At 41.0% G+C, this 17205-nt stretch overlaps 2 protein-coding genes across 16 annotated transcripts in view; one reads left to right on the top strand and one right to left on the bottom strand.

Annotated features, from left to right (window-relative positions):
* The first annotated feature begins 314 nt into the window (after positions 1-314).
* On the top strand, positions 315-9627 carry tex11 (testis expressed 11). 2 transcript variants are annotated; one of them, XM_046405593.1, is made up of 29 exons: positions 315-433; positions 1116-1228; positions 1504-1588; positions 1758-1837; positions 1915-1995; positions 2079-2198; positions 2421-2501; positions 2629-2714; positions 2793-2850; positions 2946-3041; positions 3127-3208; positions 3515-3593; positions 3728-3879; positions 4029-4114; positions 4222-4359; positions 4531-4633; positions 4744-4868; positions 5511-5596; positions 6220-6273; positions 6370-6410; positions 6520-6597; positions 6715-6785; positions 7150-7263; positions 7488-7560; positions 7666-7815; positions 7928-8036; positions 8162-8282; positions 8917-9084; positions 9255-9627. In XM_046405593.1, the coding sequence occupies exons 1-29, from the start codon at positions 406-408 to the stop codon at positions 9321-9323; spliced, it is 2727 nt and encodes a 908-aa protein (XP_046261549.1). In that variant the 5' UTR covers positions 315-405; the 3' UTR covers positions 9324-9627. The 2 variants fall into 2 exon arrangements, 1 of the variants encoding a protein (XP_046261549.1); XR_006844828.1 differs by lacking the exons at positions 7928-8036; positions 9255-9627 and having other exon boundaries at positions 8917-9055.
* Positions 9628-9716: 89 nt separating this feature from the next.
* The window catches only part of dlg3 (discs, large homolog 3 (Drosophila)), a 76220-nt gene continuing 68731 nt past the window's right edge, over positions 9717-17205 (bottom strand). For 13 of the 14 annotated variants that reach the window (XM_046405583.1, XM_046405584.1, XM_046405578.1 and 10 more), the window contains 9 exons: positions 17116-17191; positions 16369-16468; positions 14823-14864; positions 14432-14482; positions 14231-14332; positions 13970-14142; positions 13586-13695; positions 13389-13480; positions 9717-12898 (listed from right to left, as the gene is read on the bottom strand). In XM_046405583.1, the coding sequence (XP_046261539.1) occupies positions 12792-12898; positions 13389-13480; positions 13586-13695; positions 13970-14142; positions 14231-14332; positions 14432-14482; positions 14823-14864; positions 16369-16468; positions 17116-17191 (853 nt within the window). In that variant the 3' untranslated portion in view covers positions 9717-12791. Of the gene's footprint in view, positions 12899-13388; positions 13481-13585; positions 13696-13969; positions 14143-14230; positions 14333-14431; positions 14483-14822; positions 14865-15638; positions 15685-16368; positions 16469-17115; positions 17192-17205 lie in introns of all 14 variants that reach the window. The other variant, XM_046405592.1, reaches the window with a different exon arrangement.

The following is a 17205-nucleotide window of genomic DNA, read 5'->3' as shown; positions in this document are numbered from 1 at the left end:
TTATTTATTTATTTTTATTAAGTCAAAGTTTCTTACGTGAAATACACACACTCAACACACACAAGGCAGCAAAACAAAACAAACAAACAAAAAAAACCCAGCATGCCATAGTAAGCTAACAGTAAAAACTGTAACTTCACTAAGTACCACTATTATAATTATACAATATTACATCAAACAACATTAAACTGAACAATATCAAACAGTCATAGTGTAAAAATAACATATGGTGGCACAAGAAGTATTTCAAAGTTAACTACTACACCAAATTCAGATTTAGTTACCTTTACGCTTTTTCCTTCCTGGACAAACTTCGCGGGCATTGACAGCTGTCAATCAAGCAGGAGCCGCTGTGGTGACGAGCTAGCTGCTAGCCTGAGCATGTATTTCACTGAGAAGTAAAACATGGAGCAGTGTGTTTCATCTGTGAAACGTGAGTAGCTGTCACGTTCACTTGATCTAACTGCTATGACTGCTAAGTATTTGTTTAGGACCGTTTTGGTTACAAATTGCATCTGTAGTAAAGTTAACTGACATTTCAAACCTTCCAACCAGCTGCACTTAGCTAAGGCTAACTAGCTATGTTAGCTTGTTTATGGTAACCGTTACTTTGGCACTGACTTCTATTTCCTTAACCTCGCTATCTTAATCATCATGTCCAAAATTAATAAAAGTTGAATCTTTTTGTTTAACACAGCCATTAATATGGCAAACTAATAAGAGTTTTTCGACACCAATACTCATCTAAACCTGAACATATACATAACGACTAACGATTCAGTGGTCCGAAGAGTGTGCAATTAAATAAGCTAGTACTAAACAAATAAGGTCTTTGGACAGAAAATTTGCTAGTCGGTGAAGATTTTAATAAACTGAACATATTTATAAAGTGCAAATAATAAAATTTAACATTTCAGAACTATCAAAATTATCTTTAAAATTGCCACAAGAAACACTTTAGACGTGAAGTTGGCTTATTGGTATGCATTTTTTTTCATGTTGCTTTCAGTGTAGTGGGCAAAACAATACTGTCTGATGCGCTGTATCATGTGTCTGCTTTTGTCTTGGGTTCATGTCCTGTCAACGCGTCTTAATTTGCTTTGACTCATACACAGGTCTCACAGAGTACTTACTGCAGAAACAACCAAGCGGTTATCCTGAGGTGATAGAGAAACTCTTCTCTGAGGTCTCTGGCTGGGGGGATTTCCTCAAAATACCAGATGCACAGGTAAATATAAGTGTGTGAGTGAGTTTGACTACATTCTGACTTTAATATTAAATTAAAAAGGCAGAAAAAAAAAGAAAACTTGAAAAGTTTGAAAAAAGGTTAAAAAAAATTTGTGTGACTGCTGTAATCATAAAGTGAGTCATGAAGTTTTACATCAGATCTGTTTACCTAGTAGTAAGTCAAATATCATTTATAGCATGTAATCGTTATGTGGCCAGTAAGTTTGCAGAATTTGTAAGGTGCATGCATGTTTCTTTTTCTTTTTAATATTGCAGCTTGAGGAGTGTGCTGTCCAGCTGTGGAACTGGGCAGTTACTAAACATGTGGGCATGACTATTAGTAAAAATCAGCAAGCCAAAGGTACACTTCTGCTTGCAGTATTCATTCATGTGATAATTTTTTTGATGATCGTGACACTTGAAAATGCTCGGACATATCATCTGAAATGTTGACACAACATAGGGATTGCAGGCATGGGTAGTCATGGTTGTGTCACATCACATTCAGATGTTTGTCACCATCCTCACAGTGTGTCATGTCGCATGCAGTCTTCTGTACTGCTCTGAGCCTACGAATCCAACAGAGGGCGTCATCCGCATGCAAATCTTGGTAAGAAATATCTTTGGCACCTTCTATGAGTCTTCAACATTTCAGGAGGACAAGGTCTGTTTGTCTAATCTTTACAGATGGCCAGAAAAACAGGGAGAACCTGGCTGGACTGCAAAAATCCCCAGATGGCAGATAACTTCTTAAGACTTGCTGTGAAGGTGAAGAAAAAAATAAAGCTCAAATAAGAGAGAAGAGAAAAATATGTTGTTTTTACAAATTACTCAACATTGAATATCCCTAGAGCCTGGAAACTTATTATAACCAACTAATGTCCAGAGGTGATGCCACAGTTGACATCAATTCATGCAAGGAGGATGTAGAGAAGGAGCTGCTTCAGATTCTCTCATACCAGGCAGAATCGGTGAGCTGTGGCACATGTGATGTTCAACACCTTCAATGTGAATATTTGTTCTTGTGATATTTGGCAGCTGAGGAAGCGCTATTCTGACAGACTTGCAGTGTGAAGTGTGAGACAGCTGAAATGTGAACTGAGAAACAATGAGAGGGGGAAATCTCATTCTGTGCTAACAGTCAATGTTATATTGCTGACATTTAATTAGAAGTTCATGTCTCTTTTTTGCAGGCCCTGAGTCAAGGGAATAACCACGAGGCTGTAGTCTATATGCAGCGCTGTAAAGAGATGCTTATACGACTACCAAAAGAAGTAAAAAAAACAACAACAACCTGTTCTGTTATCACTGGAACACTATATACTGTTGTTTCACATTCACCATACATATTGCTTTTGAAAGTGTGGGGGATGCTAACTGCGAATGTGTTTTTCAATGCAGACTGCATACATCTCCCTTATGTGCTACAACTTTGGACTAGACACTTACAATATGCAAAAGTTTGAGGACAGTGCAGTTTGGTTGAGGTAAATATACTGTTTAATTTCTACATAAAAGTGCTGAGAAACCATGTACTACGAAAGGAATTTCTTCTTATTTTTTAGAGAAAGCTATGACATTGGGAAAATGAATGTGAAATATGCCCCTGGAGCTGAAGTCCAGGTAAGAAAGTGCAATATAATGTTTAGTACAATCACTGGGTGCAAATTAAAAAATTTTTTTTTTTTTAAAACTCTCCACATATTTCCTCACAACAGGCCAAGGTTTTGAGGCTCCTTGCCACTGTTTATTTACAGTGGGACTGTGAGAGGTTTCAAGAGAAGGCTCTTAATGCTGTCAGCTTAGCTAACCAGGTGGGATACAAGAAATCATTTTCACATTTAACTTAAATATTTAACTGAGATGCTCTGTACCTAATGGTTCTCTGCTATTTGGCAGGTATTTGTGAGCGCCCCTGGGCTGTACCTAAAGATCAGAATACTCTTGAGGTGTGGAGCTTCAGACAGTCACATCAGAACAGGTTACTCATTACCCGACCCTATTCGGTTATTTATAATGAAGTTCATTAACATGGACAGCAGTGGGGTTTCAGTGTCTGAGAGGTTAGAGAAATAGAGTTAAGAATGAAATGTATCAAAAATGTCTACTGATGAGTTTAATAGCTGCAGAAATATAAGTAACCAGTCATAAAAATGTCAGTATGGTGTTATATTAGGTGATGGAGTAGAGCTACTCAATCTCCAACAATACAAGATTGTGTACTGGGACCCTCCTGTTTTTTTTTTAAAGGCTTATTTTAAAGCAGATCATAAAAATTTGTTTTCAGGACTTAATGAGGTGATGGAAGCTAATGTTTCTCTTGAACTGTGTCTGAGCGTGGTGAAACTCCTCATGTCTAAGGACAGGTAAAATTTTCAAAATCATTGCTGAGTCATCAGACACACATAAAGCTTACCATGAACATGCACACATTTTCTTCGAAGGATTGCTCAGACACATACTATTCAACTCTGAATAATAACTGGTTTGATTATTCTAGGGATGTGCTGGCATTTGAGTATTTGAAACGTGTGTGTCAGCACTTTGAGTCGTCCCCTGACCTGGGAACTGCTCTTGTCTTGCATGTTGAGCTACTGCTGCAGAAAGGCAAGGAGCTTTTGGGGAAACAGAAAATAGAAGATATCATCACTGGTATTTTTTTTATTATTATTATTCCACTTGTAGTATAAGCCTGATTGTATTTAAAATTACATTATGAATTTTATAGCAACTCAGGTTGTGCACTGTGAACATGCCTCTGTATTTGTATTACCATTTCTATTATTTTTACACCCACACAGACTATTATAGAGGAAAACAGCTGACTCCACAGGCCCTCACATGTCTGCATGTCATTCTGTGGGATAAAGCATCCAAGCACTTTGAGGTGTAACATACCTGACCTTGTTTATTCTTTGTATAGGTTCAGTACAGAAGTTTAATTTTCACACAGGGATAAACAAATGGTAACTTAATGTTGTTCGTTATTCCCAGGACAGGAACTATTGTGAGGCTCTTCAGTGGTATAACTACTCCCTGAGTTTCTTTGAGACAGGTCAAATGGATCCCAACACAGCCAAACTGCAGAGGAACAGAGCTTCCTGTTTCCTGCAACTGAAACAAATAGAAAAGGTAAGACAGCTAGAACCACAACAGCAAGTCAGGCAAATAAATGTGCTGTCCGGGGGCTGCAGTGGATGGTGCATGTCCTAACTCAACATGTATTTTGTCTTTGCCACCAGTTTATGCGTGTGATTATATGTTTTTGTGTATCTGAAAATCTGTGTTATCTGTGATTGTCAGGCCAAAGAAACAATTAAAGAAGCAGAGAGATGTGATCCTGACAACATCTTTACTCACTTCATTGTTTACAAGATTGCAGTGCTGGAGAATAATGTGGAGAAAGGTATTTACAAAGCATAAGCTGTGTGAAGAATATGTAGCACAGGCATGCGTGGTAGCAGTGTACATTTTCAGCATGTTCTCTGTGGTGACGAGGCTGTTTATTACAACCAGCTGCAGAGGCACTGAATGCGATCAGAATTTTGTCCATGAGTCCTGTGGCTGGTGAGGACAGACTGCTGTTGTCTGAAAATGTCACTTCCAGTCTCCTCAGTGTGGCTGCTCGTATTGCTTTAGAGGTAGGACCCATCACAGCATACATTACTAGGTAATGGACCTCAGTCATACATTCTCTGAAATACATGGGAAAGAACCTGCTTGTTCTGGTGGAATTGTGGTGACATTTCCCAGTCTTATGATATTATTATGATGTTATACGACATGATAAACCTGGTTTTAGGCCTTAATACTGGTTCTAGCTGGTAATTGATCATTTCTGAGTCACTGCACTCATACTGGTCGATGAGGTTGCTTGTAGTGATCGGTAGGGGTCTTGGGATGTGGGCATGTTTCAACTTTCCAGGAAAAGACAAGTTAAGATAAACCTTTATTAGTCCTGCTCTGAGAGATCCACAGTGTTGCTGTTATAAATATCTGATTACATAAATAGATTCAGTAGTACATTTGGCACATTACACAGCTCACATTGTTGTACAGATAGAATTTAATTGGGATCTTTATAAGTTGTAAAAAAAAAAAAACTTTAGTAGACATTTTTCCAACACTACTATCAACAAACACACAGTGACTAGCGATCAGAAGTTTGAGAGGGTAAGATTTAGGGTTTTTTTTGCTAAATGGAAAATGTGTGGGAATCTTGTCTTCAGCATACCATGATTGTGATGAATGTGACTGCTGATGAGGATGTTCCCCTGTGACAGAATGAACAGCAGGAAACTGCCATTAAGGCACTGGAGAGTCTGTGTAAGAACTCCGAAGATGAAGCTCAGGTTCTGAATGCTCTCAGGTCTGTGAATACACGAATGAAAAGTTTAACACCAAGATACATAATTTACACATATTCTGACAAGAAAGCTGGAAAGCGAAAGGAAGCAAGCAAAATGTATTTATTTCACGGTACTTTGGAAAGCATAATAGAAATGGCTGTGATAGACATGGACAGATATGAACATTTCAGCAAGTAATGTGTTTTTAAAAGGAGACTTTTCAGTCATAGGTTGTTTTTTCTCCTACGTTTCTTGACATTTGCACCTTAAACATTTCTTTACATACTGCTGTCTTGAACCAAAATGGGTTTTTTTTGGGATATCCCCTTGAATTAGTTTACCTTTACGGTTTGCTTTGAGAACAGAAGTAATGAATTTTATATCACACATTTTTATTTCATTTATTTTGAGGCAATTAGTGTGTATATGTTGAGGCTGTGCAAACAAAACATGATGGTGGAGTTTCACACATAAAGTGACAACATTCAGTAAAGATGGCTTATGTGCTGTGAGATTGTAGCGAGTGTGTTAGTTTTCCATACACCTCTGTGATCCACTGACCTATATTTCCTACAGTGTGTAATACAGTTAGTAGGTGAAATAAAGGAGGTCAACACCAGTTTCTCCATTCATCTTTTTATAGATGTTTGGTTCGACTTGCGCTCTCCACAATAGAACAATCGAGTGATGAGATGAGGTGAGGGGAAGGGGAAGCACCCAAAAAAGGTTATATTATTGATGTTTTTGTTGAAAACAAATCACAGAATTCAGTGTCTTTCATCATTCCATGTAGGAATGTGAATCTGGACATCCTGCTGCCATATCTAAAAATGGGTGAGCACATAAGCGTCAAGGGTTAAACTGCACTTTGGGACGAAATGTCTCAGCTACAGTATCTGATGTGCATCATAATCCACAAATGTCTTGTTGGCCATCACTGCAGCCCTGCAGAAACTTTCACACCAGTCTCGCCTGACTGTTGAGCAACGCGCAGAAGAAGCCAACTGGTTCAGGAAGATTGGTACTAAGACTCTTTCTCTTCCTGTCACTTTAATCAGACATAGTATGCTGCCATTTAAAATTCTGCACACATTCTGTGCGTTTTATGTGGGCATGCATGTGTGTGTCCCTGTTGCAGCTTGGAACTCGGCTCTGCAGTGTGAAAGCTGCCTTGACAGAATGAGGGATTTCTCTGTGCTCTCTTACCAGGCAAGTGCCCTTATTAGCTTCGTCAGGTGAACTAATCAGTTTTATACCTGGAGAGGGATCTAATATTGCTTTAGAAAAATAAACGTTTCTCATTAAGATAAAGCACACAAGACAAACTGAGATAAGCTATTTTGTTTTAGTGGGAATTTTTCAAATTAGTTCCTGAATGAGGAGAATATTTTTTCTGATACTTCCCTACCACAAATTCTGAGTTCGTCTTGTGCTCAAAATCACCTTCAGATCACGAGCCACTGGCTTCGTTTATTGCAATCAACATGGCAATGCAGTATTATTCAAGAAATGCTGTACCGTTATGCATTAGGTCGATTGTCATACATGAATTTGCATCTGCATGAACCCGTAGCTCTCCCAGCTGTGCCCTGCTGATTTCACAATGCTCATGGGGCAGAAGACATGTCTGCTAATGGCTGCTGCTGCCTCTTTGGAGCTCTACAGAAAGTGTGATCTCTCTGACCAGGTGTGCCACCCACTCCCTCTGTCCATCTCCTACATTTAGCACACTCTCCATCAAAATGGATGGAAATTTACCAAGACCAGTGGAAAAGAGAGGTGACTAACCACATTACTGGTGCTGGCGTAGGTGTTTCTTTTTTAACCCCTCTGCCTTTGAAGAGAAACTGAACACTAGGTGGCAACGGTGAATCCAGAATGCTTGTTTTGTGTTTCCCTTTTGGTTCACAGACTGAGGAGCTTATTCAGGCTCTGGAGTACATTCAGATGTGTCGGGAGGTCTGGACAACCCTGAAAGCCTCAGGTAGCTTAAGCAGTGACAACAGTCAGACAACAGACATGTTTATTTGCACGTCTTCACATGAATCGGAAGCTGCTAAACAAGTGTGTTTTGAACATGTATCTACAGGAAACTTCCAAACAGTCCCAGTAGACACAATGCTGCTGCTTTATGAATTTGAAGCTTGTGCTAAGCTGAATGACCCCAAGGTTGAGACGATACTGGAGTCTGTCTTGGAGCTTGAAAATGTCGAAACCAAGGTGCTAGAAACCATTGCAGGTAAAAAAAAAATCCAAACAATCCCCTTAATATAGTCTCTGAATACATGCCTAACGAAATGAACACATTCTAGTATTTGCAGTATGCTGGCCTCTTCTTTTTCTGTTTATAGCTATAGCCATGGAGCCCCCAGCTCACTTCCCTCTGCTCTGTAGAAAGGCCTTGAGGGTTGCTCTCTCTCTGTACAAGAAACAACCACAGGCTGACCTGGCCCGCTGCAGGCATTTCCATCATTGCTCTGCATGAAAACACACTTGACATTTCATTAATGATCCATTCCCACAAAGTGCTTATTAGGATGAAAAGGATTCCTGATTGTGTGGCTGTTTTTGTGTCTCTGTCTTAGCATGTGCGTTCACAGCCTGATCAAGCTATCCCTCCCAAGTGGTGTATCAGAGATGGACGCCAGCGTGCTAGAGGAGGTGTGGGACTACTACGAGGAGGCCCTGTCCATCATTGCAGCTGCAGTGAGTCAGCACCAATCACACAGCGCCATCTCTTGGCTCCCACCTCCTGTTCCTTCCAACAGAACCTCTCCCTGCTATATAATTAACCCCCTCTCTTCCACTCCATGCCTGCCTGCTGTTCTAGAAGCCTCTTTTTTATCAATGGGCTTTCAGTCGTGCTTCAGTTAGCAGATGCTTCCATTCACCACCCCCTTCCTGCCAATTTGAATGTTAATGTGCTGTACAAGTCATCACACTGCCGGTGAAATGTGTCTGTGAAAGAGGCATCAAATTATTGAGACAGTACACTGCTTTGGAGGCAGTGCATATTTCCCCTTTCATATTGAGTTATTACTCGAAAGCTGTGGAATTCTTTGGATCAAAGTGAAAGCCCAAGATTAAAGTGGTGCGAAAAATGAATGAAACTTTAGAAATGATAGACCTTTGAGTTTGTTTGCGCTCTGTTTATGACTCCTAAGCAATAGTAAAGGCTAACATACAGTAGAACACGATTGGATCAAAGTTACTCACAAGCTTTTTCCACCAAAAACACTGATTTCCTTCCATACTTCACTTACATCTCTTGGCTCAAGTGAGTTGCCCAGGTGGCCTCCGTTAAATGGCCTTTTGAAAATCTTCCTGCTCTTCTCTGTAGCCGGACGACTTCCCAGAGATAGAGACAGTGTGGTTGCTGACTCGGGCCTGGAACACAGGGATACTGCTGTACAGCATGGCTCAGTACCCCGAGGCTGAGAAGTGGTGTGGCCTCGCCATGAGCTTCGTCCGCTACCTTGGATCCCTGCAGGAGAGCTACGAGACACAGGTACAAAGCTGATTTGGGAGGGGTGGAAGGAAGAAGCATGATAGTTTGGATTATATTGCTAGTTAGGCACATGTGAAGAAGGCTTTGGAGCAAGCAACACACAGGGCTTATGTGGAATCAATCAATACAGACCTTTCGAAGTTACACAGCTGTTTCTTGTGTACCCACAGATGTCTGGTCTCTACAGTGAAATATTGGACAAGTTGGACAATGCCAAGAACCACACCATGGAAGAATAACTGTACTGGGGAAGGTCAGCTGCTGTCAGCTTGTCATTATCTGTCCGTTCTGAGGGTAAACTTTTTGCCCCGGTACCTCAGTTTGTTGCAGCGTAATGTTATTAATGTTGTGGTAAAATGTTCTTCAGATATGCCACTTATTAGTCTTAATCCAATTGTGGGTTGTCCCAGAACGCTAGTGGTTAAGACACATACCACATTTGTTCCTTGTTTGATTTCAGCCTGGGACTTTTTGTTGCACCTCTTCCCCCACGTCTCCTGTCAATAAAGGCTAAAATGCCAACAGCTTTCAAAGAGAGAGAGAGAAAAAAAAAAAAATCTGTGTATTTGTAATATGTCAACTACTTTCAAAACCACTGGGTCACTTTAAGCACAATAACAAGAACATCAAAATCATAACTGAGTCACATATTTTATTTTCAAACAAATAAACTCTTATCAAGTCCCAAAATAAAACCCAAACAAAAGTTGCAGGACTGTGTTCCCTCATGACTAGGACAGGGAAAACCATGAGGCCAAGTGTCCTGATGGGCTGTACCACCTGCTGCGACAGGAAGGAAACTACTGTACAATCAAAGGGTTCATGTTTGCAAGCACTTACTGCACAGATGTGCTATAACATAAACATCATCACCCAAAAGTACAAACAAGAACCCTGACCCCCCCACCCAAAAAATAAAAGCATATATGTCATCATTTCTCTCATCAGAACAAAGACCCTCATCAGTTATACACACAGAGGCATTCAGGTTCCATCTCGTTATATACCACAACCTCAATGGAAAGAGTAAAATGAAATCAAGTTCTTTGGGCTTTGACATGGCTGACTGAGGTATGAATACCACACACATTGTTAACAGTCAGCTGTAGTATAACTAAACACCAGATAGGACCAGTGCTAAATTTCTAACAATGTATTTGATCAATGCTCCTGGTTTCTGTGATATTGTGTAGGTTTCTGCCTGCATCTCTTTTATTTTACAATATATAATTTTTTTAAATTCTATACACCCAGACACGTTCCACAAGAAATCACATGTAGACAGGCCCTACTTGAGGGAACTGAATTCCCGACTGACTAGTTAAGTTTTCCAATAGGCATTTGAAGAGAAATACCAACAATACAGCACATTTGTATGGAAATTATATCTCAAGAGTAGCTCAAACTTTACTTACCTGACATTTGTGGTCTATAAAACATGTTTGTCCCAGTTTGAGTCACACATGCATGAAGCACAGGTGAGGGGGATCTGCTGGGGGCTTATTTACATTGTACAGCTACCACACCCTTTGAAACAGTCTGCAAGCAGTTTATAAATGGCTCTGTTCCCTTCGGTTATTCCCTGAACTCTGGTTTTGACACACATAATGACAGCTGGTTTAGCAGTGGTGCCTGGCAGGTGGGTACACCTGTTCAGAAAATGCCTGCAGGTACAGGTGCTCTGTGGGTGGGAGAGAGCAGGGGACCCAGAGGTCTAGGTTATCACTTCCTTTTGGGTCTGGCTCTCTGAAAGGGAGAACAACAACGGAAAAAAAAAAATCCCTTTGCACTCTTCAAAAAGCATTGGAAGAAAGCGAGAACGCTCACAATCAGGGGGCACAGCACTCCTTCTTCAGACGTGCTCTCTCATGCCAAGATCTGCATGCGAGGGCGGAGCAGGTCGTTTCAATCCTCGTGATGCCATACAGCCAACTCAAAGGTTACCACACCGATGGCCTTGAACAAGCTCCCCGCCTCACGAGAAAAACAGAAGACACATAATACAGCCTGATTACACGGTTTACTTGAATATGCCTTTAACTAAGCGACAGTACTATTAGTACTTGTTTGTTCACATTTTGACAGCTATGACCTCTCTGTCATTGCTCAAACACGGTCTTTGAGTTGTGTAGGAAATGGTGTCTGCACGTTCAGATTCCTGAGCCGGTCTAGCTCACCAGAGACACACTAAGAGCTCAACACAGGGTCAGCAACCGCCAACAGATTTGTTGATAATTCATACGTTTATAGATACACAAAGCATATAGGTTTAATCAAACCCAACTTTAGTGTTATTTTTGGTAGGGGGACAATCCAAAACAGGTTATATTGAGTCTTTAATTGTGAGGACATCCAATACAATTATTGTCTTGTTCTACCCGTTTTAAGGCCACCGTCATGGTGGCAGATAGGACAGTACCATTTGACTGTTCAATCAGAAGAGAATCCTCTTGGAAGGCAGAGAGTGTAATAGGGTGGTCTGCTGCTCAACATAGGAGGCTCTGGCTTTCCAAACTGTAATCCAATGGCCAAATTCTTGTTTAAATTACGCAGGAAGAAAAGATGAAATACAGGGGAGAAAAGGCGCCCACAGAGGTGAGACTTTGTTTTATCTATTGCACTGAAGTCAGGCCCCCTGGCAGTTGGAGGACACAAAAAAAGTAAGAAAAAGATGAGAATGTTTCCTCTCTTTTCCTCATCAATAGTGTGCAACCTCCTTTACAGACAAACAGGTAGTTGTAAGACAGAATTTGTATTTGATGTAAGGCAGTTTGGTGTTTTGCAGAGAGCCCAGTTACACTTCTCTACCCCCGTCCTTTACACAGAGCAGCTAAAAACCACAAGCAAAAAATCCCACATAGAAAGAAAGAAAAACCTAAAATGAAATCTAACAGACCTCCAAACTGACAATTCTAGTGAAGTGTAAAGTGTGTAGATTTTAATATGTAGTAAAATCGCAGTGGGATTTTATCATTTATCTTGTGATTTCATAATATAAATGTAGAGATTCACAACACATTTCTTCCTCTTGATCTGCCTCCCGAGATGTCTTTATCAGCTGCAGCAACAGACAACTGGCAGACGACCAAACAGCAAGCTGGTTTGTGATAAATAGATCACCAGTTTGTAGGCTCCACTAATTTCCTCAGTCATTATAAACAAGAGAGATGACTCCTTGAACAGTACCATCAGCAGGGCTCGATTTTATCCAGTCTTTCTTTAAAAAAGAAAAAACCTTAATTGGTCTTCACTTCTCATCTCGCTTGTCTTTTTAAATGTGATTTGATGAACATTTACAAAGTGTTCCAACTTGTTAAGATTTGTCTCTGTTTCCCTGCAGCTTCTTTTTGAATCCCAACTCCTCTCTCTCCAGATTTCTGTAAAACATTCTGATCTTCAGTCAGTCCCAGTTCACAAAAAGATTTATTCCTTTTCCCTTTTGTTTTCATTTGACAAATTCCTTTGGAATGGCAATTCCAGTTTTGAATGGATTTGTTGAGAAACTCATGCAGGGGTGTGCACAGTCACAGTAATGGTGATAAGACTTCTTTTTCACTTAGAGAGTAACATAATGATGACACTAAAACTTGATATGAAACATATCTGCAAAAAGGAGGTGAGGAGGGGACGGGCTGTTTAGGCTTGGGTGGGGTCTCTGGGAGGCAGGAGGGGAGCTCTGCACCGATGCAGAGGGGACGGCAGGGAGCTCAGAGCTTCTCTGAGGAGGGGATCCAGATGTAGGGACCAGACTGCTCCTCGATGATTAGTTTGATTTTGTTGTAGATCTCCTCTAGTGAGTCACCCTGTACAATAGCTGGAGACACAAGCACAGAGGCAGATGACATTTGTTTCTTGCATCACAGCTGAAGTTGGAAACAACAGGTTGTTTGTCGAGATGATGGATAATTAATCGGCAGCAATTCTAGTGATCAGTTAATCATTTCCGTTGTTAAGTCAAGTAAAACTGACAAATATTTGCCGGTTCCAGACTCCAGAATTTTCTGTGTCTAAAAGCATTAGTTTAATATTTAGAATTATAAATCATTAATTATAAATAATTATAATTAGTTTGAGCAAGTTAAATTTATTTAGGATTTGGATTGTTGATCAGACAAACCACAATGACTGAAGACTAAACTCTGGGCTATCCAAACGTCTGATGGGAATGTGCAACTTTTTTTAAATGATGATTGATGATTTAATACAAGTGCCAAACATCTGATTTTATATATATATATATATTTTTTAAAAAATATCACCAAATATTTATCAGTGACCCAGAGCAATAGGGCAATTAGACCAACCTGTGAAATACTCTCCAAAGTCTTGCTCCAGCTTCACTGCCTTGTCAAACACTTTATTGGCTTGCTCATATGTCTGCCGCTTATTCATTTCCCTGTAAAATGTAAGTAATGTGTTAGTATCACAGACACACTTAGGGTCACTAATATCTTGTTGTTTTTTTTTGTCTGTTTGTTTTTTAAAAAAAGCTTAAACTTACATTAGGGCTTCGATGGATTTTGGTTTAATAAAGATGGAAATTGGATAAAGTTGTGCTTGCTGCAGTCGTTTTATGGCATTCCCAGACACATCCAGAATGCAGTGTTTCCCCTGTTGGCAGGTGAAGGTAGTTTGTGTTAAAATACCATAAACTTTTTGATTTTTAATACACCAGTTAGCCACATATTCATCAAGGTTTGATTGTGGGTCTTGTAATGCTGCAAAATTGTCTACTGATAAATTTTTGGGAGTTGGAAGTGGACCATTAATCACAAATGTCTGCGCTCTGATTTAGGAGGCGACCTAACATTCCTCTGGTCATAAAAATACAAATTCAACCAAACCCGGTGTGCTAACCCAACCCCTACAGAGTCCTGGTGCGTACCCTCTCAGCCACAGTTCTGACAGACAAGATGCTCGTCCCATAGAGGTTCTCGTTGAACTGGCCAGCCTCGATGAATTTGTTATCCTGAATGTCTTTCTCCATTTGCTCTCGCGAGCCCACAAAGTGGTAGTCCTGTCCGTCCATCTCGTTCTCTCGCCTTGGACGAGTCGTATCTGCGAGTGGGGAATGGAACAAGGTTATTTTTGTCACTGCCATTATGTTTAGCGTGCTGCCTGGATCTGTTTGTTGCTGGGAACTCACGGGGTACACAGGAGCCAAACTTGTGGGGAAACTCAGAGATGAGGTCATCATTTACTCTGTCCTTCATTGGACCCAATATGATCACAGGCCTTGTGTAGTGAACTGCATTGGATACAGAGATGGCACGTGAGAATACATGTGGAAATACACAATCCATAGTCTGACTGTGCATTATGAGTTGGAAAAAAGTGATTCACTCACTTTCCTGTCGAATCACTGGCTCATAGGAAAGAATTGTGTCCTCCTGTCCCTCTGTAATAACACATGACAAAATCCTCATCAGATGTTTTACATGTCATATCTGTGCAGCAATATAAACAGTCAAACTGGAGTGCTGACTTAGCCTCTCTTTCTGATTATTTATTACTTTGGGATTCAGCACCCAGTTTTCCATCTACCCATTGGGAGTTATTTTCACATCGCATTTAAAGAAATACAATGCAATCATTATCAAAATCGGCCAAAATAACACCAAAAGGAATATTAATTCATAGATGTCATTTCACACGTTAAGTTAAATCTACCGTGTTATTCATCTATGTGGGCAGTGTAAAACAAACCAGAAAGACCACGAGAAACTGAGATGACTCACTCGAACTGCTTTCACTGTCGCTTGTGTTGGATGTCAGACATTCTGCAAGAACATAAGAGAGCAACTTAATCTCTAAAACAGTATAGCCACAGTTTAATTCAAACAAATTATTATGGGTGAAAATGATTTTCACCTGCCTCAATAATCTTGAGGAAAAAAAGCACTTTGTTCCTCAACATGTAGGCCAGTAAAGGAAGGGGGGGTAAAGAAAGCAGAAGTCTCGTCTGGTGCGGTAGCCATGCTCTCACAATATTAGGGAAGTGGTTTTAGGTGCAAGCAATAGGAAATTAAGTGTTTCCTGTGACAATATCCCAAATGACCTGTAATTCCCTCGCCAGTGTTTCCTATTGCTAGATCTGTGCCTGTGGCAGCGGATCTCGTATCAAGGAAAAGACAAAGAAAACATACAGGCGTTACGCCGTGCACAGGAGGGAGGCAGGAGCTGGCTGACTCAGGGGAACTGGAGGTAAAAAAAAAAAAAAAAGGTGTTTCCAACCAGGCCTTCTCTGGTGACAGATATATTCCAGCTGTGTGTGACCTTATCTGACAAAACTCTGCTAAACATTTACTGTAAAGACTCGTGAGACTTTCAGAACAAGCGTACACTTGTTCACCCTCCCTTCTGAATTCATATTTGATATATACTGTGAATCTGAGTAGGTTTAGGTGTGTGTGTGTGTGTGTGTGTTTTGTGAGCACAGACATACATCTGTGTGTGTGGTTTGGCATTCCCAGCTGGGTCTGCAGTGACAAAGCATTTTTTTCTCTGAGCTCAGGGGACAGCTGCTGCTTGACACAGTACAACCACACACTTACTCAAACTCTTTGATCCATAAAAGTCATCGCTTAACCCTGGGAAGTCCTAGGTGTCCCGACAGGTGAGAGCAGAAACCAAGAGAAGAGAGCAGACAGGAAGAAGAAGAGGTTAGTGAGAGTTGGGCAGAGAGGAAGAGGAGTGCTGTGTAGTGCTCGCCAGGCCCACTGACACATGGCGCTGTGCTGTACTCATTAAGCCTGAGCCCCACTTTGTTCATAGTAAGCCATGGCCTTTCAATTACACAAGCCCAATCCCATTAAAATGGGATTTTGACCTGTTAAGTGTTAAAGCTTCAGTCCAGTTAATGAGATTTTACTTGTTGTGGGTCAGTGACTGACTGGAGAATTGATCAAGACTTATTCAAGGAACAGCATCACAGTGTTAGACGGCTTGTGTGTTAATGCAGCCAAGAACTTGCATGCAAATACACACAGACACACAGCTGGCAGCACACACAGCTGGACACTCCTGGAGCCCTTAGACAGATGCACAGACACACCAGAGAGAAGCCCACATCTCCAGCCTGGTGCTGGCTCTGCATGTGGGGCATCTCTCTGGGACAGTGCGAAAGGGATCATAGTGGTGCCAGCACACAAACCATCCCTGGAGCTGAGCGGAAAGATGAAAGTTGAGAAGACAGAACTGAAGCATGAAGGGGAAAGGATGACAGAGAGAGAGAAAGAGAGGAGAAAAAAAAAACACCCCCTTGATCACACAGCTGGTACTCACGTTCAGACTCCACCAACTCCTGCACAATATTCTCCTTGCTCTTGTAAAACGGGAACTTGCGTGAGAGGTTGAAGCTTTTTTTGCGCTTTACTTTGACTGGCTGCTTGTCGATGTGTGGGTCAAGAGGGGCGGGCGGGCGGGGGGTCAATGAGAGAGCGAAAACAAAAACAGAATGGGTTTCAATGAAAGTACCTGACAACCATGCAAAAAAACAAAAACAAAAAAAAACAAACATAATGTAAACAAACAGCACATGTCAGATAATGAAAATGAGAAGCAGGCAATGGGTGAAAATGAATGGAATATCAATGTGCTGGAGACAGGCTTCTCTTCACCAAGTTAAACAAGTACTATTTTCATTAAATCGAATCTGTTTGCATTATTGATGCATTATTATAGACACAACATTACAGCTGATTTACACTTGTGCAAATTACATCTGACACATCAGCCTCTGACAAACGGGCAGACATTTTGTGAGTGCACATTTCTTAATATCACTGAGTGCACGAGCTGTGGCGGTTGCAGAGACTCTGTCATCCCTGTGGAGCTCCTGTGTAATCTATACAGTAATATGAGCACTTTTTTTTTTCTTTTGCTCCCTTCAGTGAGCAGGTGCTGGTCTCTTTCCCACACTCAGGGGGTGGGGTAGGGGGGGAGTAGGCCATCTCCCTGGGAGCCCAGCAGCAGCTCTGAAGACAGCCTCTCAGACACCAGGGCAGGGATCAGCTGGCCCTCTACACTTACCCTGTTAGACTCAATCATGCCTGTCCTGGCATGGAACTTGACTGTTTTTAACCTGGCTCGCTCCTTCTTCTCCACTCTGGGGGTTAAAAA

The sequence above is a fragment of the Scatophagus argus genome, chromosome 12, assembly GCF_020382885.2.
Source record: "Scatophagus argus isolate fScaArg1 chromosome 12, fScaArg1.pri, whole genome shotgun sequence".
Lineage (NCBI taxonomy): Eukaryota > Metazoa > Chordata > Actinopteri > Scatophagidae > Scatophagus > Scatophagus argus.
This window is presented reverse-complemented; position numbering and strand designations above follow the sequence as displayed.